Here is a 25,384-nt window from a genome sequence, read left to right on the forward strand (position 1 = left end):
CACGTTCAATAACATGTCATTAGTAGCGTGTGTGACCACCAAATGCCTCAATACACGCAAAAACTCTTCGACGCACAGAAATCGTCTGATGAGGTCACGTGGGATTTGACGCCATTCTTCTTGGAGGGCCAAAATCAGTTCTTGCCGGTTGGCTGGAGAGTGTGGTCGTTGTCGAACACGACGATCCATCAAGTCCATGGGGTGTTCTATGGGGGACATGTCGGGTGAGCGTGCAGGCCACGGCAGGGCGTTGACGTTGTTGGCTGCGAGGAAGTTAGTGACAATTCTGGCTGTATGGGCTCTAGCGTTGTCATGCTGATAAATGACACCACGTGGCTGCTGTTGGAGAAATGGTAGGACAATTGGACGAAGATTGTTATCCATGTAACGCTGAGCTGTCAAGTTTCCGTCAACGATGACCAGCGGTGTCCTCTCCTGCCCACAGATCCCTCCCCACACCATGACACTCCCCCCACCACATGGTACGACCTCCTGCACGCAACACGCCGCCGTTCGTTCACCCTTTCGGTGGTAAACACGTTGTCTTCCATCAGCCCTAAACATACAGAATCGACTTTCCTCAGTGAAGACAACCCTCTTCCAGTCACGTCGAAGGTTCGTGCAATATGGGCGTGGGTGGCTCCCATCTGTACCATACCCAAGGCAGAAACACAATCAGACAGAAGCACAATCTCGAAGGTCTAATCTTATTTTTCATGGGTTACCAGATAAACGGGGAGAGACTTGGTAGGAGAGTGAGCAATCTGTTAGAGCTTTTATGAAAACTTCACTCAATATGGATAATGCCTCTTCACTGAACATCGAGCGTGCTCATAGGTTACATTCCAAATCAAAGTCTAGGCCTCTCATTGTAAGGTTTGCCTTTTTCAAAGACAAATGTGATGTTTTTGATGCTGCCCAAAATTACCTTAAAGGAAATACAGAGTTCAGAGTGTCCGAGGACTTTACACAGAGTGTTCGTGATACGAGATCACAGTTGTTTGATTTTATGAAGCCAGCACGAGACGAAGGCAGGGCCGCTTTCCTCAATTATGACAAACTTTTAATTGACAGGAAAGTTTTTGTCTGTGATGGTGAAAAACATAATATTAAACAAATAGGTTAAAAACGTGGATGGGTCTCTCGAGATATACACCTACTTTCTGAATCGTATCATGTGGCGTCTGATTCGACTCAATAGGATTCCGGCCATGACTTCAGTACTTACAGGAATTCCTCTATTCAATCTGACTTTAATGTGATTGAACTTGAGATGCCACAATATTACCTCCCACACATCCTCGGATTCCTTACCAGTGGTAAATACATATCCGCCTGACACAACAACAAACAGTGACAGTATATCTAAAACTGATCCCAGTATATCAAAGGAGCTGTCAAACACATCTGCTACTGATAATGTCACCCTGGAGAATCCTAACCGCAGTACTGGTATTTGTATCTGGAACATCCATGGCTTGAATTCTGAGTTCATAACATTCTGCAAACAGTGTAATATCTTCTGTTTCTTAGAAACAATATGTACTGGTGCATTAGATATCTTGCAAAACTTATTTAATGAGTATGATGTATTTGTCTGTAATGCCAAAAGATATGCAACTAAAGGTCGGTTTTCAGGTGTCATAGCTGTATGCATAAAGAAATATCTATCGTCACAGTATAAACAAGTTTACTGCCAGTGGGATAATGCCCTTTTTTAGATTGACAAACCCAACCTCTTCTCTGCATTTATTCCTGATATTCATCTATATCCATCCTGAACATTCTACTGTCTATGATAATGAAAATGGAACTGGAATTGACAAGTTGGAAGAGCAGCTCTGTCAAATAATCCATGACTATGGGGAGGGGAGTACATTCATCTTATGTGGTGATTTCAATGCTAGAACAGGAAGTGAAGAGGACTTTATCATGAATGATGAGACTGACTATATACCCATTAATAAAGACTATACATCTGATCATTTTACCCCGTGCGTCATGTGACACACAAATCAACAATTTTGGTAGATCATTGCTAGACCTATATAAAATATTAAGTATCCATATTGTAAATGGAAGATCTACATCTGATAGAAATGGAGATTTTACTTTTGTTTCCCATACTGGGTGTAGTACAGTTGACTACTTTATTGTATTATCTGAGGTTTTCTCTAGGGTTACTGTCAATAGCTGTCCTCTTTATGGTCTAAACGCCCTGATTCCATGAGCCCCGAGTCTCCTGGCCACTGTTTGTCGACTAACCCTGTGACCTAAGGCATTTGTCGCCGATGACGTCACTGTCAGGAAGCGATTTCGGAGGTGCAAGGTACGCAAGTACCGGTCATCATGGGGCGTGGTCACCCTGGGTCTGCCTGTTCTTGGCCTGTCAGCGGTCCGCCCTGTCTGTAACGTTGCATCAAGTTGGTAACGGCAACACGGGAGCAACCGAAGGTTCGTGCAAATGGGCGTAGGTGGCTCCCATCTTTACCATAGCCAAGGCAGAAACACAATCAGACAGAAGCACAATCTCGAAGGTCTAATCTTATTTTTCATGGGTTACCAGATAAACGGGGAGAGACTTGGTAGGAGAGTGAGCAATGTGTTAGAGCTTTTATGAAAACTTCACTCAATATGGATAATGCCTCTTCACTGAACATCGAGCGTGCTCATAGGTTACATTCCAAATCAAGTCTAAGCCTCTCATTGTAAGGTTTGCCTTTTTCAAAGACAAATGTGATGTTTTTGATGCTGCCCAAAAATACCTTAAAGGAAATACAGAGTTCAGAGTGTCCGAGGACTTTACACAGAGTGTTCGTGATACGAGATCACAGTTGTTTAATTTTATGAAGCCAGCACGAGACGAAGGCAGGGCCGCTTTCCTCAATTATGACAAACTTGTAATTGACAGGAAAGTTTTTGTCTGTGATGGTGAAAAACATAATATTAAACAAATAGGTTAAAAACGTGGATGGGTCTCTCGAGATATACACCTACTTTCTGAATCGTATCATGTGGCGTCTGATTCGACTCAATAGGATTCCGGCCATGACTTCAGTACTTACAGGAATTCCTCTATTCAATCTGACTTTAATGTGATTGAACTTGAGATGCCACAATATTACCTCCCACACATCCTCGGATTCCTTACCAGTGGTAAATACATATCCGCCTGACACAACAACAAACAGTGACAGTACATCTAAAACTGATCCCAGTATATCAAAGGAGCTGTCAAACACATCTGCTACTGATAATGTCACCCTGGAGAATCCTAACCGCAGTACTGGTATTTGTATCTGGAACATCCATGGCTTGAATTCTGAGTTCATAACATTCTGCAAACAGTGTAATATCTTCTGTTTCTTAGAAACAATGTGTACTGATGCATTAGATATCTTGCAAAACTTATTTAATGAGTATGATGTATTTGTCTGTAATGCCAAAAGATCTGCAACTAAAGGTCGGTTTTCAGGTGTCATAGCTGTATGCATAAAGAAATATCTATCGTCACAGTATAAACAAGTTTACTGCCAGTGGGATAATGCCCTTTTTTAGATTGACAAACCCAACCTCTTCTCTGCAATTATTCTTGATATTCATCTATATCTATCCTGAACATTCTACTGTCTATGATAATGAAAATGGAACTGGAATTGACAAGTTGGAATAGCAGCTCTGTCAAATAATCCATGACTATGGGGAGGGGAGTACATTCATCTTATGTGGTGATTTCAATGCTAGAACAGGAAGTGAAGAGGACTTTATCATGAATGATGAGACTGACTATATACCCATTAATAAAGACTATACATCTGATAATTTACCCCGTGCGTCATGTGACACACAAATCAATAATTTTGGTAGATCATTGCTAGACCTATATAAAATATTAGGTATCCATATTGTAAATGGAAGATCTACATCTGATAGAAATGGAGATTTTACTTTTGTTTCCCATACTGGGTGTAGTACAGTTGACTACTTTATTGTATTATCTGAAGTTTTCTCTAGGGTTATTGATTTGGTGGTTCTTAACAGAACCGAGTCTGACCACTTGCCGGTTCTATGTAGTATGGAACATGTGTTCACGTCAGAGTTACAGAGTAAGCAAGCTACAGAGAACACTGTTGGTATTACCCTCACTCCTGTTCCTAAATATAGGCTTCCTATAGACAGAATACCAGCATATGAAGAATATGTTTTAGCAGAGAAAGGAGCCGAATGTTTGACGATTTTATTTCTGTTTTGCAAACTGACATAAACGCTGCAGTTAGGAAATTAGCTGATATACTTATCTACTGTGGGGAAAAGGCGGGGGCAGTCTGTCGATCGTCTAGAAATCAAACCTCTGAAGAGCAACCGTTATGGTTTGATGCAGAGTGCTGTCAACTTAAATCTAAGAAATACATGCTACTAAATCGTTTCAGATCATTCAAGTGTGACTCAAACTTAAAAGACTATTTATGTGCAAAAACTGAATTCAGAAAGAAGGGTAAAACCAATCAAAATGAGTATAAAATACATATGAGTCAGAAATTAACCGAGGCTGCAAATATGAGTGATTGTAAAGAGTTCTGGAATACTATAAAGCACTATTTGAGAATTAACGCACGACAAGGTGATATAACCCCTGACACGTGGTTTAGATATTTTAAGAATTTATTAAATCAAGATTTTAACAGAGATGTAAATGAATTTGATAAATCAGTTCAGGAACATTTAGATTCCCATTTATTTCAACATTGTAATTATATGCCTTTTACTGACCAGCTCTTATCAGGTGAAATTACTGAAAATGAAATTAAACAAGCTTTAAATGGGTTGAAAGTGGGTAAGCAGCCGGTGAGGATGGTATACCCCCTGAATATCTGAAAAGTATAACAAATTTCATAAACCCTTATCTTAGGCAGCTTTTTAATAAAATTCAAGATACTGGTGTTTTTCCAGATTCCTGGACTATAGGAATGATTATTTCTCTACATAAATCTGGAAACATATCTGATCCAAGCAACTATCGAGGTATTTCTCTCTTAAATGTGACTGGCAAATTGTTTTCTGTTGTAATTGAAAAACGTGTAAGAACATGGTTAGATGTGAATGACCTGTTATCAGAATCCCAAGCTGGATTTAGACCCAACTATTCTTCATCAGACAATACATTTATTCTTCAATCTTTGTGTACAAAATATCTTATTAAACAGCATGGGCCGTTTTTATTGTGCCTTTATCGATTTCAAAAAGACTTTTGACTATGTGGATAGAAAGAAAATGATGTTTTTATTAATTACTAAAGGGTTAACAGGCAAGTTGTCAAACGTTCTACAGAGCATGTACTCATCAGTTAAGGCATGTATCAAGACAGATAAAAGAATCACTGAATGTTTCAGAACTTCAGCTGGTGTAAGACAGGGCTGTGTACTCAGCCCTGTCCTATTTATATTTTTCATAAATGAACTTGTAACTGAAATGTATCATGAATATGATTACGGAGTCTTTGTGTCACAAGATATAATTGATATAATGCTGTTACTATTTGCTGATGATATTGCTTTATTATCATTTGCAGTTTGTGGCCTCCAGAAACAGTTAAATGTTCTTCAGCTATATTGTGAGAAATGGGGCCTTGAAGTAAATTTGAAAAAGACATATGTTATTGTTTACAGAAAAGGTGGTATTTTAAATAAATTTGAAAAATGGACGTATTGTAATAAGACAGTCAATATTGTTTCATATTATAAATATTTAGGATTGACTGTATCTATTCGATTGGCATGGTCAACTGCATATAAGCAGTTGGGTCTGCAAGAATCTAAAGCCTTGATTCCTGTCTGTAGAGTTTATAAAGAAAACAAATTTATATCTTTCCGAGTTGTTTCGGACATTTCTGACAGAATAATAGCAACAATTCTTCTGTATGGTTCAGAAATATGGGGATGTCATTATAATGAATCCATATAAAAAAATCATGCAATGTACTTAAAACGTTTTTTAGGTGTCGGTAAATATGCCTCTAACAAAGCCATTCTAGGAGAAACTGGTCGTACCAGTCTTTTTGTTTCATCCCAGCTACGGGCAGTTAAATATTTGATAAAGCTACTTCCTATGAATTCAAATAGATTTCCTCTTCATTGTTATAATATGTTAAAAGCCTTGTATGAAAAGGGTAAATATTGTTTATGGGTGTCTGATATCAGGAATATTCTTTGTATGTCTGTTTTTTTTCTTGCATGGATATCTCAAGATGTTGGAAATGATAAATTATTTATCTTCATGCTTAAGCAAAGATTTTACTTGATATATTTTCACAAGATTGGCACTGTCAAATATCATCCTCAAGGTTTTTATGCCATTATAGGAAAATTAAATCATTACTTGTTCCTGAAAAATATGTATCTGTACTTCAGGATAGAACTTTGAGAAGATCTTTGTGTAAATTACGTATATCATTACATAATTTTAATGTTAATAATCTCAGAAAGGAAAATGTACAAGATAAAGAAAGTAGTTTATGCCGTTATTGTAATGAAGGCTATGTTGAGGATGAGTTTCATGTACTTCTCATTTGTAAATATTATCCGTTTCTTAGAAATAGATACCTCCCTATGATTAACTATGTACAAAGATGAACAACTGATGAAAAAAACCCCGCAATGCTAATACGATATCATCTCCGTCAATATTCCTTAAGATTTTTGAAATTAGACGTTAATATTATATGTAAACTTAATATTACCTACACGTGACTGTACAATGTTGATACAAAAAAAACACTTCTGTACTATAGGTCATATGGTCTAAAATATTGAATAAACTTCTGTCTGTCTGCCTGTCTGTCTGTTATACCCAAGGCTCGTTCACGTTGTTCGACTGTGAGTCGTGGCATTTCTTTTGTGTTTTTTTTTATCACAGTGGATGTCTGACTTGCCGTTGCAATCGTTTTATTCCCTTACCCGCACGTGCATTTGCAGTTGTCCGTGGTGCACGTGTTTTTCACTTTTTAGCGTGTTTTCTCTCAAACATGTAACAGACGATTAAGATTTTCTGCATACGCTATTGTTGTATTCAGGTTATGTGTTTTAGATAGACTTCATCGAAAAAAACATTTATACTTAGTCTGAAATTTATATTTTCAGTTGGTAAAGTTTCTTTTGGACGTCAGTTTATTTTTATAAACTTGAAAAATATACCGTTTATAGCCCTGTCTGCCTTTTATTTCAATTCAATATTGTAGGATATTATGCAAGCTAGTAGAAGCCATTCATGTCACGTTACGGGTACTGGTACGGGTGAGTCACTCGCCTGGGGGTGTGGTCCTTCTTTGAATCTTCCTGATCACAACGTGACACTGGCTCGGGGACGACGTATCATAATCCATCTATATAGGCAAATATGGCAACATCTGCAGCTTTTCAGTTAAGTGATGTATAACGGGACGTGTGATCCAGGCCTCATGCTTTTAAACATTATCAACATGTATTCGTGATATTGATCCACGAGGTCACCGTGACCTTCACAGTCATAACCAGGTGTGGTCCAGTTGTTTTCCTGTTGTTATTGTTGTTGTTGACAATTGAGACTCTCTGGGACTTCCGTTCTACATTCGTTAGATGTTTTGAATTTTTTTTGTTTCGAATCAAAGTTGCCCTCTCCGTAACTGTACATTTGTGATGCACGATTTCATAAAAAAATCTCACCTGAAAGGAGATATCATTGTACGATACTGACTATGCCACAAGCACGTATTTACGAATCACTATCAAATAATGATAATACCAGGCGTTCAAGTCACAAACACTTGCAAAGGCAAGTCAATAATTCAACTGTACGTAAGTAGCTGTAGGTGAATTACTTAATGACGTAACATGAAAACCACATAAGGTTACGAGTTATCTTGTAGGTGGTACCTGCCATTGATTAAGATAATTTATCCTTATTCAGATGTACATAACATTATCGTTCGGTATAGTTTTCTTATTATTTCATTATATTTGCAACAAAAAACATATGACATTCATCTTTAAACTCGATCAAAGTACAATGAGTACATACTCTTAAATCACTAGGTATAAACTGACGGACAAAAGAAAGTATACACCCATGTTTGATGGTGGCTTAACATGAAACAAAAAAGAAACGGTCATTCGATGGTGATGTACATCTGGAAGGTTTTGCGAGCTAGAGAGTACCTCGAAAACTGCCAGCGACACACACTCGCAATAGTTTCATGGCGCACTTAGTCTTGCAGACCAACAGCAAACAACATAAAAAGCATATTTCGTGTCAAACCAGCCACAACAGGATAACATTAATCTTATCTCCCATCCTCAGCCACACCTCGTCAGTGTCTTCACGTCACAGAGTACTCCAGCCTTTGACTGCTGTAAGATGAACACGCTACGCCAACCTCCCTTGGTAACTACAACACATTCATCTGTGGTTTTAAACAATACACTGACTGGGTGACAAGGATAGCCTGGTCAGGGAGGGGTTGCAACACCACGTGTTATCCGATGTATGTGTTGACGGGGTTCTGCAGGATGTACAGCTTGACACGTTTCCCAATATTGACTTCCTTGTCATTCAAGCGACTACAGTAGTGTAGGGCTGGGACGGACAGTTTATCTGTGGTCGCTGTATATGGAGAAATGAGATATCTACTATATCTTGAGTCATGATTCGTTAAGCATCTGTCATTGAAGAGTCCACCTCCGGTAGTCACTGGGTTGTCTGGTCAAGACTCGATTATTTACAGACTGCTGGTATATTGCAGGGTTAAACAACAACAACAACAACAACAACAACAACAAAAACAAATTTTATGACCTGAACTAGTAATAAAGCCGACCAATGAGACCGCCTCATCGGTTTCATATTCAGATCTATTCATAATGATTCAGAGTGACAAAACACTCTCCACAAGACTGTACGACAAGAGGGATGACTTCAACCTTCCAATAGTCAACTTCCCGTTCATGTCGAGCAATATTCCAGCAGCTCCAGCCTTGGTGTCTACATTTCACAACTTTTGAGATACAATCGAGCATGCTCTTTCTACCAAGATTTCAAAGAGCGTCTTACGACTCTTGCTCAGAAGTTGTTTGATCAAGGTTACAACACTCAAGGCCTCAGTAAAGCTTTCAAACAGTTTTAAGATAGACATATATCGAGGACATATATTTCGAAATTTGACTCATCAGTGACAAACATGATGTCCGATGCAATTCCCTATTTTGACCTGTACCATATGTTCCCGTGTTTCTTTAGGTGAACAATTGACTTGCCTTGGCATGTGTTTGTGAGGGGTGTTGGGCAGGATACGCTCACCTTTTCGCGAACACCTTGTATCATGACTATTTGATCATGGTTCAAAAACACATGCTCAAGATATCGTCGGAATCGTGCTATTTAATGTGGAAAGTGTTTTGTCGCTTTTATTTATTGCAATACAGATTAAACTGAATGAGTCACATACTGTGAAATCGGGTTATTAGGAAACCCCTTGATGCTGAATTCGCTTTGGTCAAAAACATCAGTCTGAAACCCCCTTTATTTGAGAAAACCTTTTTTCAGGACCCCTGTTTGTCTGGAAAACTTCTAACTGTCTAAGTAAAACTTATAGGAAAACTCATTAAGAGAACTCGTTAGCCTGGAAACCCCGTTAATCATCATCCCGCTATCCTGGAAACCCCTATTTCATACTACAGGTGACAGCACGGCGCGTATGACGAGTGTTTTGTATGTCATACTGTTTTTAAAGGGATTTCTTAATTCTTAATTCTAATTCGAGGATGAGTGAGTTACTCATACAAATGAAATATTGTTAATTAGACTTTCTGTATGACGAAGTAGGTTGTTACCCTTTCGAGAAACTCCGGGGGCACTCGGGGGCACTCGGGGGCTCTCGGGGCCAGTGGTGTAAGGCGTCGCAATTCGTTGTGCACAGTTGTAGCTCTTAGCCACGCCAGGAACCTAACTGTGGGTTCGAATCCCGGCTCGCCCTGAGTATGTTTCTAAGTTCGTCAGCACCATGCCCGTGCTCGCGGGTTTCACCAACAGTGTAAATGTCTAAGACCTTCCCTTTCAGGTTTCCCTACACACAGCAAACTGACGCGCAATGGTACAATTGATATGTTGTTCAAAGCGGAGTTAAACCCAACTCACTCACTCGCTAGATCCGGGTAGACTAGGTCTTCAGCAACCCATGCTTGCCGTAAAAGGCGACCATGCTTGTCGTAAGAGGCGACTAACGGAATCGGGTGGTCAGATTCGCTGACATGGTTGATGGATGTCATCGTATCCAAATTGCCTAAATCGATGCTCATGATGTCAGTCACTGGATTGTCTGTTCCAGACTCGATTATTTACAGACTGCTATCATATAGCTGTACTATTGCTGACTGCGGCGTTAAACAACAAACTAACAAACAAAACAAACGTGTCTGCAGCACATTGTGTGAGTGGAGGGTGCTGCCGGTAGAGCAGGACATGCTTACCCATTTCGACCTGCTGTCATCACTGGTTTTCATATCCACAGATCTATTTATCTTTTCTCATCCTTGCTTTGTCTTGTACGCCCCATGGAGTCCGCTTTCTAAATACATTCTAGACTGATTGTTCTCTGGCGTTCATGTATGATAATAGAATTTATTATGACAGATGTAACGTGTGTTGCGAATGAGGCAATATTATTTATTCATTTTGGTAATTTCCTAGGAATAAGGGTGTGTGATTACAGTGTTACGTCTACTGGTCTATGGAATAAGTTGACTCAGCAGTGCGTATATAGACACGCTAACATGCTAGTACAGAGAGGGCGGTGGGGTAGTCTAGGGGTTACAGCGTTCACTCTTCACGCCGAAGACCCGGGTTCGATTCTCCACATTGGCACAATGTGTGAAGCCCATTGCTGGTGTCCCTCGCACTGATGTTTCTGGAATATTGCTAAAAGTGGCGTAAAACCAAACTTACTCACTAGTTCACAGACTTTTCTAAAAGGGGTAACTGTCGAGTGAATGAAATTTTCCAGATAAACCTTGACGGCCTGTAGGTCGAGTATAGCCCAGGCAAACCAGTGGATGACGACATGAGCAACAAACCATGATCTCGGGCAAGGTGACACACAATCAGCCCTTTCACAAATCGTAACCAAAGGTACGTTACCCTCAATAATCGCCTTCGCGAGGTGCCTGCTGCGTCCCGTTCACTGATCGATTAGAGTTTGCTAGGGCATGATTTGTTTATTGTTTAACGCCGCACTGAGCAACATTCCATCCATATGATGGCCTCACTCAATGATCAAACATGTACTAAACTGACGTCCAAAAGAAACTTTACCAACTGAAAATATAGATATAGGTATAATTTCTTTTCGATGAAGTCTATCTAAAACACATAACATTAATACAACAGTGTATGCAGAAAATGTTAATCGTCTGTTACATGTTTGCGAGAGAACACGCGAAAAAGTGAAAAACACGTAAAGAATTTTCTGCCAAGAACTGACTGAATTTGAAAATGTTCGATCTCATTGTAAATGTCTTATACATGTGTCTCGGAATGTACTTGATATGTTGCATTAACATATAACATATATACAACAAAATGACTTCAGCCCAATTGACACTGCCCCTGTTGACATCCTGGTTAGATCCTTCAACTTATTCTTGTCGTAAGAGTGAGTGAGTGAGTATGGTTTTACGCCGCTTTTAACAATATTCCAGCAATATCACGGCGGGGAACACTAGAAATGGGCTTCACACATTGTACCCATGTCGGGATTCGAACCCGGGTCTTCGGCGTGACGAGCGAACGCTTTAACCACTTGGCTACCCGACCGCCCCTTTTTGTCGTAAGAGGCGACTGAGAGGATGGTTGATGCATGTCATCTTATCCCTCATCGATATGCATAATTGTCTGGTCCAGGCACAATTGTAAACAGAGGTGAGGTGAGGTGAGGTGAGGTGAGGTGAGGGTTAAAGTCGCTGTCACGATTATTGCAGTTATATAGCGACGTGCATGCACGTGAGTGTGTGTATGTGCGTGTGTGTGGCTGTTGATTTCGGTTTAAAAGTGCTAGCCCACTGAGATACCATGCCGCAGTTTAACATGGATACCCCACTCAGACACAATATACAAAATTTATACCCATAATGCCGATCTTGCTAATACGAACATGCAGATAGGAAACACACATCGTCATAAGCGCGTACAATATTGCGAAATGTACCAACGCCTCGTCACCATGAAAAGCCCCTTGTGTTTACCTCTTTGTACAGAGAGAGAGGTCACGTTGTATCACGAGCAGAGTGACAAAGTACGTATACATCCTGGTACCTTTTGATCATTACAACCGGTCGAGGTGCAGAACCTGTAGCATGTTGGGCGTGGCTGTCATCTCGTCCAGGTAGGTTCCGATTGATATGTGTTACCTTTACTGTTTTACTGTAAAGTATAAAGGGTAACTAGGTTAAACTTGTACACTGATAGTGACAGAGGACCACCCCGACCTGACTGTTTACTGTCTGGGTCTTGTGTGGCTATAACTCCGCGGGTTCACGAAGCACATATGCCAGTCACGGCTGATTAATAATCAGCCTCTATTGAACACACCTCTATTGGAGCTCTATGGGGACTATACGACATCTTTTAAGCCTTTTCTTTAAACGTCCATATTTATTACATGTACGGTGGGGCCCGTGTTCGACGTGGTCTTAAGCAGTCGTTTCCTTGTCATCAGCTGCCTAGCGGGTCGCCACACTCTGCCAGTAACATTGTGCAAGAGGATGTGGAAGATGAGTAGGAGTATGTCGACAGCGGCGTTAAACAAACGCATGTGATGGTCTTAAACTTCCACAGTGCGGTAAGGTCGCAAGTCAACTGATTCACATTCTTCTAAATGTACATACACTTTATTCAGATGTTTTGTAGGCCATAGGCCCATGATACAATGGTTACAGTGTGGTAATGGGAGTTGGAGATCCCAACAGACTTTGCCTTAGATTCATAGCTTTCAGAATATACATGGCTAGTTTCTTAACAGTAAATGGGTTGGTGGATGACATTAAAATATTGTACTTATGTCTTGTTGGGAACTCATAATAATGCAAGGATATATATTCTGACCTCAAAGCTTGATAACAATCACAAATTAAAATAAAGTGATCCTCATCTTCGATATAACCATGTTTACAAACAGTACAAACTCTTTCTTCTCTAGGTTCCTTGTTATGTCTACCTGATTCAATTCTTAGAGAACTACATCTGAAACGTGCCATAATAATTCTAAATTTATCACATGATAGCCTTGTAATATACATTTCAACACCAAATGTTTGCTTATACAAAGAATAATAATATGATTTCGAACTTTCTCGTATAGATGAATGCCAGACTTGTTGGTACGATAATTTTAGCCTCACAAAAAAATCCTTTATGAACAAAGGTATATTTGCAACACACTGTGGATCCCATATAAAACCAAATCCTGCTGACACAATTATGTGTCTAATTTTGGAAACCCAGTTTAGTTTACCATTCCTTACAGCTTGCAGTTGCATATTATAGCATTTCTTTACATATCTAGATTCTGGCATTTTCAAAATGTTGCACACATATTTAACAACTCTTTTATAAGCATAAATGTATAGAGGATATCGGCCACATTCACCTCTTATAACGTGATTTAAGGTGGAGACCTTAACACCTAAAAAGCGCTTACAAGCCATCATATGGATACTTTCAATATCATTACAAATTTCAGGACTCAGACCCCATATTTCTGCTCCATATAGCAAAATTGGGCTAATTTTGGTATCAAATATTTTAAAAAATAAATCAAAGGGTATGGGCTTAAAGTTGGACAGAGATTTCAGTATGCCACATAGTACTTTCTTAGCTTGTAGTGCTGCAACCTTAACAAGTTTACCCCATGATAAAGTTCTTGTAAAAGATAAACCTAAATATTTGTACGAGGTTACAAACTCAATACTGAAACCATCAAAGTTCCATTTCTCATACTTTGATAAAACACCACCTTTTTTAAAAACAATGACTTTAGTTTTTTCCAGATTAACACACAAATGGTAGGTATCACAAAAATATTTTAACGTATCAATACGTTTCTGAAGACCATATACAGTGTCAGAAAGCAAAACAACATCATCTGCAAATAATAACAAAAATAGTTGAATAAGTTCAGGATGAAGCTGTATGCCTGTTGAACAAGATAATTCTATATCCATTGCCAACTCATTTATAAGCATAGAAAATAATAATGGACTTAAGACGCATCCCTGCCTTAAGCCAAGAGGACAATGAAATTCTTCAGAGAAAATATTATTTGACCTTACACTAGCCTTAACACACTTATATATAGACTTTAAAGAAAGTAAAAACTTGGTGGATACACCCTGCTGCATTAATATAGACCACAATTTAGACCGATCAACAAGGTCAAAAGCCTTTTTAAAATCTACAAATAATGCATAAATTTTGCCATGCTTTTTTGCTAAATAACGCTGAATGACTGCTTGTAAAATATAAATGTTGTCTATTGTACTGTATTCTTTCCGAAAACCAGCTTGGGAGTCCACCATTTTATCATATGCACTGGATCAAAAGGATAGCCTGTTATTTAAAATTGAAGTATAAAGTTTATTAAATACACTCAATAAAGTTATTCCTCTATAATTATTGGGTAGGGAGGTATCACCTTTCTTATGTAATGGAATTATTATGCCAGTACACCAAGATTGTGGAAAGCTACCTGTGTCAAAAATAATATTAAAGACAAGTTCAATATATGGGACTAAAATATCCTGAGCAGCCACAAAGAACTCTGGTATTATATGATCCAACCCTGCAGACTTTGAACATTTAAGCTGTGAAATTGCTTTTAATATTTCCTCTCGGGAGATAGGTGAATCTAAATTATTCTTAGAGACATCATCAGTTAAGGTATTTCCACATGGTTTAACAACGTCATCAAAACACTCATTGTCAACTTCACTAGCATCTTCATGTGGGTCTGTCGAATAAACAGAACTATTAAACAAATCATTAAAATGCTCATAACCACATAATTGTAGATATAGGTGATATATTATTACTAGATGATAAACAATCTCTCAATATTCTCCAAAAATCTTTAGCATTATTAATGTGTGACAATAATTTAACTCTAATCTTCTCAGCATACAGTCTCTTTTTGTTCCTAAGAATAGTTGTGTACAGATTACGGGCTGTAATAAAGTTCTGAAGAGATATATTGTCCCTGATTGTCTGAATACTTTCAAAAGTCTATCTCTTTCCATCCTGGAGTAAACACATTCCTTATCATACCAAGGTTGTGACTTCGGTTTTATGGACAGATCCCTTTTCATACAGTCAGCTGCGGAGCATATAGCTGTGGTAAGTTTGTCTATAGCTGCATCAATATCAGTCATAGCTACGTCAGAGCATGACATTAACATATTTAAAATACCTGGTGACATAAGGTTGTCCCTAAAATCAGACAGCTTGTCAGTGTCCCACATATATTTATAACTGGCACTTGCACCAGCACGTGCTTCTTGCCTCTCTGCATGTGCTGCCGACTGAACACGTGATTGAAATGAACATGAGACCGGTAAGTGGGGGGATTCCCCTCTCGAAACAATATTAAAGCTATCACACAAAGAAAACAGGTTGCTGGAAGCAATAATATAGTCAATCACACTTGTTCCTGTGGAACTGATATATGTAAAATCACCTGTACCTGCATCACGACCCACTCTTCCATTTAATATATTCAGATTCAAAGTTGCACAGAGATCCAACAATTTTCGGTCATACTTGTTGATTTTTTTGTCACATGAATGACTAGTAATATTGAGACTATCACACATAAAATCAAAGAAATTTAGATTTAAGTGTTCGGCTATATCATCATTTACAAAATCCACATCTGTGCCTGTCCGAGCGTTAAAATCGCCACCAAGAATTATATCAACATCGCCCACTTTCTGCAGGACATCAAATAAATCTTCTTGAAATAAAGTGATACCACATGTATCTACAGTTCTTACTGTCATACCATGACGACCCATCTGGGTTAATATAAACTGAACACAACAAGATATCTTTTTCATGAACAAATAAGGACTTATTAAATGCAATGAATACCGCATTTTCACCAATATGCATATACTTTATACAAGATTTTAATGATTTTCTAATTAATAGTGAAATTCCGCCTGATAAACGTCCAGACTGGGCAGTTTTGATAGCATTTACATTATAAGCAATGTAATCTGTGAATACATCCACAAATTCAACATTCTTCTAGATCGTTGGTACTGTTATATAGTAACACCATCAAGAATATAGATCCCCAAGAACCTATGTTCGTTTAGGAGGCGAGTAAATGGATTTGGTGGACAGGACCGGTGAATCGCTTGATTGAATGTCATCGTATCATTTCGTTGGATTGATAGTCAAGATGTGAATCACTGAATTGTCAGGTCTAGACGAGATTATTTAACGTGAAGATCTTTCTTCATTTACATTTTACTCGATTAATTTTGCAATATGAATGGGTATACTAGTACAATAACCTATAATGATACAAAATATCTTCACGGTCTTGTTCATGGGCCGATTTTCACAGTGTGCGTAATGTCAATAGGAATGTTGCTGCTGAAGATTGTTTAGTATTCGTTGTTCCCAACCGTCTCGTTTTAATCTGATTCAACAGTCGGATGTCATACAACAGTTTAAAACATGCACACTGTATATATGTACAGCACAAGGCAGGTAGGTTCGTTATGGTGAGTTGTTGGGGAATGTTGTCAGCCAACACATCATCAATTATATTATTTACAGTCAGTTCAAATCGTCAACTTACAAAATTATCAGATTGGGAGCAATGTTGTACAAATGTGAGATATTTGATATGGAGCAACTTTCAAACGGCAGAGATGGAATGTTAAGATCACCCTATATTTCTCAAACAAATCTATTTAAAATCGTTGTTTGAAATTATTACAACTGTCGTTTCTAATTACACATTATTTCACCACTATATTGGAAACTGATACGCAGGCTTTATATTCTGTCCAACGTCGTCTTGATTGTCTTACGAATTCTGAAATAGACCTATATATATCTTCCAAGGCCACACCTAACACTCTTTACCTTAGACATTGAAATGACTTGTCACCACGACACATTATGCATATATATCGCCCTCGGCTCTGACACTACAACTGTGACAGCCTGTTCTCAATGCACCGTTGAGTACACTCTGTGTCTCGCCCGTGATTGTGTCCCTGTTCACAATAGGAGTCGGCATAATTATAAAGTGTTCTGACGTCACTGCATTCCGCCTCGTGAAGGTGTATAATGGGTTTCGCGAAGACCGCTGTTGTACAAAACAACCTCAGCGCTGAGACTGTCGCAAGTCTATGTAAAGGTACGGGAGTTACGATCACCTCAGCGCTGTGACTGTCGCAAGTCTATGTAAAGGTATGGGAGTTACGATCACCTTAGCGCTGATACTGTCTCAGGTCTATGTAACGGTACGGGAGTTACGATCACCTTAGCGCTGAGACTGTTGCAAGTCTATGTAACGGTACGGGAGTTACGATCACCTTAGCGCTGAGACTGTCGCAAGACTTTGTAACGGTATGGGAGTTACGATCACCTTAGCGCTGAGACTGTCTCAAGTCTATGTAACGGTACGGGAGTTATGATCACCTTAGCGCTGAGACTGTCGCAAGTCTATGTAACGGTATGGGAGTTACGATCACCTTAGCGCTGAGACTGTCTCAGGTCTATGTAACGGTACGGGAGTTATGATCACCTTAGCGCTGAGACTGTCGCAAGACTATGTAACGGTATGGGAGTTACGATCGCTTTGTGTACGACACCCTGGTACCATCACTACAGTAAAGTACGGTTATAACGAACTCAAAGGGACTACTAATTTTAGTTCGTTATAACCGTAGTTCTTTATAAGCATATATACAGCATAATACAGCTAATTATCGGGACCAAAAAAGTAGTTTGTTATATCCGTCAGTTCGTTATAAGCGTGTTCGTTATAACCGTAGTTTACTGTATTTGATAGTGATGTATAGGCACATTCCCATGATGTAGTCGGAATTGTACAAACGACTCTGCTTTAAGCAGAGATTTCTTATGAACATGGAAAGGGTTTTGTCGCTTTTATTTTCATTCGCCCAGAATATGGATATGTAACATGATCAACAGATCTGGTTTAGACTAACTACTTATGCTTTACGACATAAACAGTTGTGTTTCTTCTATCCCCAAAGTTCGCATGTGCTAATGTGGATCTCACAAGCAGACAAAATCTCTCAGACTTGGACACTACAAGATGGTACGAGTGAGTGAGTGAGTGAGTTGGGTTTAACGCCGCTTTTAACAGTATTCCAGTCATATCGCGGCGAGTCAGCTTAATGTGGGAGGAAAGCCCGAAGTGATGGAGGTCTCAAACGTTAACCACTTCGGTGAAACCCACGAGCACGGGTATGGTGCTGACAAACCTAGAAACATAATCGAGGCGAACCGGGATTCGAACCCACAATCATAGGTTTCTGGTGTGCCCAAGGGACGCAACTCTGCACAGCGAATCGCGGCGCCTTAGACGACTGGGCCACCCTTGCCCCCCAAGGTGGTACGAAGTTCCATCTTTGAAATGACACTTGGAACACTCACTGCAAAAAAAACCATCACGTACCTAAATTGTCTACAAAACCGACATGTCACCAGATCGTATGTCACCAGAGAAATATCATAGTTGAAGTCCGCTGACATAGGCATCCTCTTTGTGTCGAATTATCCGGCTAACGGACACAAAACATCCTTCACGCATGCCAAGTTGGTTGTTGGTTTGTTGTTTAACGCCGCACTCAGCAATATTCCAGCCATATGACGGCGGTCTGTAAATAATCGAGTCTGGACCAGACAATCCAGTGTTCAATATCATGAGCATCGATCCACGCAATTGGGATCGATGACATGCATCAACCAAGTCAGCAAGCCTGACCACCCGATCCCGTTAGTCGCCTTTTACGACAAGCATAGTCGCCTTTTTACGGCAAGCATGGGTTGCTGAAGACCTATTCTACGCCGGAATCTTCACGTGTCCGCATGCCAAGTACGAAAGGATGCAAATTATTAAAAATGTTTAGGGGGTGGGGTGAGGCAAACGATTTGGATCACTTAAACTAAGCAAATTGTAGATTTTGTGTATTCTAAAAGTGATTAAGTTTCTGCAAAATAACTTTGAAATGCATAGCTTCTGGTTTCTGGAGATGTGCAACCATACAACATAATCCGTGTTATCAATCCCTTGTAAACACCAACAAGGTGTTTTTCATCTTAACCTTGTGGCGGGGAAGCCTTGCAGGTAAAGCGTTCACTCGTCACGCTAAAGGTCTGGGTTTGATTCCCCACAACGGTAAAACGTATGAAACAATTAATGGTTTCCCCTGTCCCCTGCTAAATCACAAATTCTCGCTCATCTTTACAGTTGTACTGGATCTCATGAGCATGTTCGGGCCGAGCTTGGCAATTTTGCCTGGGGCATATGAGCTTTGTATGTACTGGAGAAAGCACGATTTATTACGATTCTCATTGTTTCCATAAATGATAAAAACGTCAAACATTAGAGTGAGCGAATCGAGTTGGAGCTGCTTTTACTGAAATATTAACCATATAATAACCGAACAGTGTATGACAAAGAGCTATCATTTCGTTATCTCGATAACGGATGTTTCCTTGTCAAGATGACCTCTCTACTACAGATTTCTCCTTGTCAGGGATATCTCTATCACGGATCTCTCCTTAATTTCAAGGAAATCTCTCTGTAACGGATCTCTCCTTAATTTCAAGGAAATCTCTCTATCACGGATCTCTCCTGAATTTCAAGGAAATCTCTCTGTAACGGATCTCTCCTTAATTTCAAGGAAATCTCAATGTAACGGATCTCTCCTTAATTTCAAGAAAGTCTCTCTGTAATGGATCTCTCCTTAATTTCAAGGAAATCTGTCTATCACGGATCTCTCCTTAATTTCAAGGAAGTCTCTGTGTAACGGATCACTCCTTAATTTCAAGGAAATCTCACTGTAACGGATCTCTCCTTAATTTCAAGGAAATCTCTCTGTAACGGATCTCTCCTTAATTTCAAGGAAGTCTCTCTGTAACGGATCTCTCCTTAATTTCAAGGAAGTCTCAATGTAACGGATCTCTCCTTAACTTCAAGGAAATCTCTCTGTAACGGATCTCTATTTAATTTCAAGGAAATCTCTCTGTAACGGATCTCTCCTTAATTTCAAGGAAATCTCTCTATCATGGATCTCTCCTTAATTTCAAGGAAGTCTCTCTGTAACGGATCACTCCTTAATTTCAAGGAAATCTCACTGTAACGGATCTCTCCTTAATTTCAAGGAAATCTCTCTGTAACGGATCTCTCCTTAATTTCAAGGAAATCTCTCTGTAACGGATCACTCCTTAATTTCAAGGAAGTCTCTCTGTAACGGATCACTCCTTAATTTCAAGGAAATCTCTCTATCACGGATCTCTCCTTAATTTCAAGGAAGTCTCTCTGTAACGGATCACTCCTTAATTTCAAGGAAATCTCACTGTAACGGATCTCTCCTTAATTTCAAGGAAATCTCTCTGTAACGGATCTTTCCTTAATTTCAAGGAAGTCTCTGTGTAACGGATCACTCCTTAATTTCAAGGAAATCTCACTGTAACGGATCTCTCCTTAATTTCAAGGAAATCTCTCTGTAACGGATCTCTCCTTAATTTCAAGGAAGTCTCTCTGTAACGGATCTCTCCTTAATTTCAAGGAAGTCTCTCTGTAACGGATCTCTCCTTAACTTCAAGGAAATCTCTCTGTAACGGATCTCTCCTTAATTTCAAGGAAATCTCTCTGTAACGGATCTCTCCTTAATTTCAAGGACATCTCTCTGTAACGGATCTCTCCTTAATTTCAAGGAAATCTTTCTGTAACGGATCTCTCCTTAATTTCAAGGAAATCTCTCTGTAACGGATCTCTCCTTAATTTCAAGGAAATCTCTCTGTAACGGATCACTCTTTATTTTCAAGGATTTCTAATGAAGAAGTTCTCACTCCATCACTCCATGTTTCTATCAAGGCGTTCTCTCCATCATGGTTCTATCCTTATCAAAGATTTGTCTTTATCACGGATCCCTCTTTATCACGGATCATTTTGTATCAAGGGGTTCCCTCTTTCACGGATCTCTCTTTATCACGGATCATTCTGTATCAAGGGGTTTTCTCTTTCGCGGATCTCTCCCACTCTTTTACAGATCTCCCCCGCACTGTCGCGGGTCTATCCCTATCACAAGAGTCTTGACATGTATTGTCAGAGGTGACAAGGTAGATCCTGATATACCAGTAGGAAGTATCGTTACAGATCCACCACAACCATAGCTTTCTAGCTTAAACCCTGATGGGAACAAATTGACCAGCTTATTCCCTGGCTATGCTTACCCAATTGTCAATATTAACAAGACACTTTACTACTGCTTCGTACTCATGCATTGTACACACATTAGAGTTTCGCAACAGGTGTCCCATGACTGACGATATATGATTGACCTAGCTATACATGATATACATTTTACTGTGTTTCCTGTTTTCAGATGGGCACTATTCCTCGTGACGCTGCTGCACACGGGCTCAGGGTACGCTCCCTACCGAGATAAAATACCCAACGGTCACAATGTCCCCAGCCCCTGCAAGCCCGGGGAGACGTGGGCAGGGGTGGGGCACAAGCTGATGGCGGGGGGCGGGGTCAGGAACACCTTCGGACAGGATTTTGCAGACAATGGCAGGGTGAGTGCAAGTTGTGGACCTACCGTTTAATAATGAGGGTTTGGGTTGGTCGGTGGTGGCGGTGGTGTGTGTGTGTGTGTGTGTGTGTGTGTGTGTGTGTGTGTGTGTGTGTGTGTGTGTGTGTGTGTGTGTGTGTGTGTGTGTGTGTGTGTGTGTGTGTGTGTGTGTGTGTGTGTCTTGGGGATTGGGTGTTGTGTGGTGTGTGTCTGTGTGTGTTGGGGATTGGGTGGGGTGTGGTAGCGGTGGAGGGTGTGTGTGTCTTGGGGATTGGGTGGGGGCTGGTGTGTGTGGTGTGTGTGTGTGTGTGTGTGTGTGTGTGTGTGTGTGTGTGTGTGTGTGTGTGTGTGTGTGTGTGTGTGTGTCTTCGGGATTAGGTGGGGTGTGGGGTGTGGTTGCGGTGGTGTGTGTGTGTCTTGGGGATTGGGTGTGGTGTGGGGCGTGGTAGCGGTGGTGTGTGTGTGTGTGTCTTGGGGATTGGGTGGGGTGTGGGGTGTGGGGTGTGGGGTGTGGGGTGTGGTAGCGTCTATTTGACGATTCCGACGATGACTTGAGCATGTGTTTATAAATCACTATCAAATAGTGATGATATCCAATGTTCGCGAAAAGGTGAGTGCATCCTGCCCTACCGATGGCATCCGTTATTAACACATGCAAAGGCAAGTCAGTTGGCGACTTGGCCTCTCGTGCCCCGTGAATAAAAACTCTCTTCAGTTTAATTGCATTCCACATTTGTAAATTTTAAAGTTAGGGGATTCGTAAACCAAGCAATAAAACACCCAGTAAAAACGTTTTTTGTCACCCCAGGAATGGACAAGAGCGTTGTGTGAGAAAGATTCGGACAGTGACGGATTGACCAATGGTCAGGAACTGGGCGACCCCAACTGTACCTGGTCACAGGGAATGACAAACCCCACCGGTTCAACGCTATCCCACCCAGGTGAGTGTGAGATGTGTCACAAGACCTAGTTAAGTGGGTTGAAACCTACCTTGAATCCCGAACACTATCCAATTTGTAACTCTCATTGCTCACCCCTGAATCCCGAATACTACTTAATACAAATATCATTATTAAGAAAGTATTGAGAAAAGGGTGCGATTCGGTGTTAAATTTCCCCCAAAATTTCGAAAATGAAAACATTATTAACATACTTTACGTACACCATTAAGTTGTTTCAAATGTTAAATCTCCTACCCCAGGTGTGTGTGACCCCTGGAACGACCCCAAGTGTCTGGCCAAAGACGAGAGTTGGGTACTGACGGCCTGTCAGGCTTCGGACTTCACCTGCAACGGCATCAATGACGTCAGTACGTATCCCTCCAACTGTATGGCGGGAATCAAGTCTATATTTGTGTGCGGGTGTTTTTCATCTCTCGACAGTCCTGTATCACCCTCCTGATCATTCTCGTTATTCATGTATGCACCCATTCATCCAGCTTGAGTATATACCACTCCACTCTGGAAGGAACAAGTCAAGTCAATGCCACCCATTTGTTGTTAATTTGATGGCATTGCGATGATTATTATTATCCATAATATACCATGCTTTAGACTGACTGTGGACCTCATTCCACAAAGAGGTGTTATTGCTACACTGGTGGCAGCTATATTTCTTTAACCCAGATAATAATAGTCGTGGCATACAATCGCTACATTGAGCGGAGTGTTCTACAGGGTCATGCACCTTGGTCTTACCAAGATCTGCTTTCGTGGATTCTTATCAAGATTCCAACACACATTGGTATACCTGGTCAGTACCATACCTGTTCTCGTGGGTTTCACAACAGTGGTGCATCATCATTTATTTTGGTGATAAGTCTTGATGCCCACACAATTGTAAATAAATATTGGGTGCCTGGTATTTTGTATTAAGATTAGATATTTTTTTAGCTATTAAATCAGATATAAAAAACGGTGAACCCCGAATGTTTGATTAAGAAATACACCTTGTAGCAATGTGATTTTGTGCAAACCATATTTTTTTTAACAATCTGAAGCATAATTATAAGTGACTGTCCCAATCTTGTGCACCTGGTTACCGATACCTCCCTTTACCCTCTTGTACTCCCGTGCACCCGGTTTAAGATACCTCCCCTTACCAACTTGTACTCCCGTGCACCCGGTTTTAGATACCCCCCTTACCAACTTGTACTACCGTGCACCCGGTTTTAGATACCTCCCCTTACCGACTTGTACTCCCGTGTACCCGGTTACCGACACCTCCCTGTACCCTCTTGTTCTCCTTTGCACCCAGTCTTAGATACCTCCCTTACCAACTTGTACACCTGTGCACCCGGTTACCGTCACCTCCCTGTACCCTCTTGTTCTCCTTTGCACCCAGTCTTAGATACCCCCCTTACCAACTTGTACACTAGTGCACCCGGCTTTAGACACCTCCCCTTACCAACTAGGACACCCGTGCACCCGGCTTTAGATACCTCCCCTTAGCAACTAGTACACCCGTGCACCCGGCTTTAGACACCTCCCCTTACCAACTAGTACACCTGTGCACCCGGTTACCGGTACCTCCCCTTACCAACTAGTACACCCGTGCACCCGGCTTTAGATATCTCCCCTTACCAACTAGTACACCCGTGCACCCGGTTACCGGTACCTCCCCTTACCAACTAGTACACCCGTGCACCCGGCTTTAGATACCTCCCCTTACCAACTAGTACACCCGTGCACCCGGTTACCGGTACTTCCCCTTACCAACTAGTACACCCGTGCACCCGGCTTTAGATACCTCCCCTTACCAACTAGTACACCCGTGCACCCGGTTACCGGTACCTCCCCTTACCAACTAGTACACCCGTGCACCCGGTTACCGACACCTCCCTGTACCCTCTTGTTCTCCTTTGCACCCAGTCTTAGATACCCCCCTTACCAACTTGTACACTAGTGCACCCGGCTTTAGACACCTACCCTTACCAACTAGGACACCCGTGCACCCGGCTTTAGACACCTCCCCTTACCAACTAGTACACCCGTGCACCCGGCTTTAGACACCTCCCCTTACCAACTAGTACACCCGTGCACCCGGTTACCGGTACCTCCCCTTACCAACTAGTACACCCGTGCACCCGGCTTTAGATACCTCCCCTTACCAACTAGTACACCCGTGCACCCGGCTTTAGACACCTCCCCTTACCAACTAGTACACCCGTGCACCTGGCTTTAGATACCTCCCCTTACCAACTAGTACACCCGTGCACCCGGCTTTAGATACCTCCCCTTACCAACTAGTACACCCGTGCACCCGGTTACCGGTACCTCCCCTTACCCTCTTGTATTCACGTGCACCCGGCTTTAGAAACCTCCCCTTACCAACTAGTACACCCGTGCACCCGGCTTTAGATACCTCCCCTTACCAACTAGTACACCCGTACACCCGTGCACCCGGTTACCGGTACCTCCCCTTACCAACTAGTACACCCGTGCACCCGGCTTTAGATACCTCCCCTTACCAACTAGTACACCCGTGCACCCGGCTTTAGATACCTCCCCTTACCA

The 25,384-nt window shown here is 40.9% G+C and overlaps 1 protein-coding gene across 1 annotated transcript in view; it reads left to right on the forward strand.

Annotated features, from left to right (window-relative positions):
• Window positions 1-12,248: 12,248 nt before the first annotated feature.
• The window catches only part of LOC124152413, a 20,141-nt gene continuing 7,005 nt past the window's right edge, over window positions 12,249-25,384 (forward strand). Inside the window, exons 1-4 of the mRNA XM_048389546.1 lie at window positions 12,249-12,406; window positions 21,681-21,873; window positions 22,678-22,810; window positions 23,071-23,178. Coding sequence (XP_048245503.1) covers window positions 12,378-12,406; window positions 21,681-21,873; window positions 22,678-22,810; window positions 23,071-23,178 — 463 coding nt within the window. The 5' untranslated portion in view covers window positions 12,249-12,377. The remainder of the gene's footprint in view (window positions 12,407-21,680; window positions 21,874-22,677; window positions 22,811-23,070; window positions 23,179-25,384) is intronic.

The sequence above is a fragment of the Haliotis rufescens genome, unplaced genomic scaffold (assembly GCF_023055435.1).
Source record: "Haliotis rufescens isolate VD_foot unplaced genomic scaffold, xgHalRufe1.0.p SCAF_8, whole genome shotgun sequence".
Classification (NCBI taxonomy): Eukaryota; Metazoa; Mollusca; class Gastropoda; order Lepetellida; family Haliotidae; genus Haliotis; species Haliotis rufescens.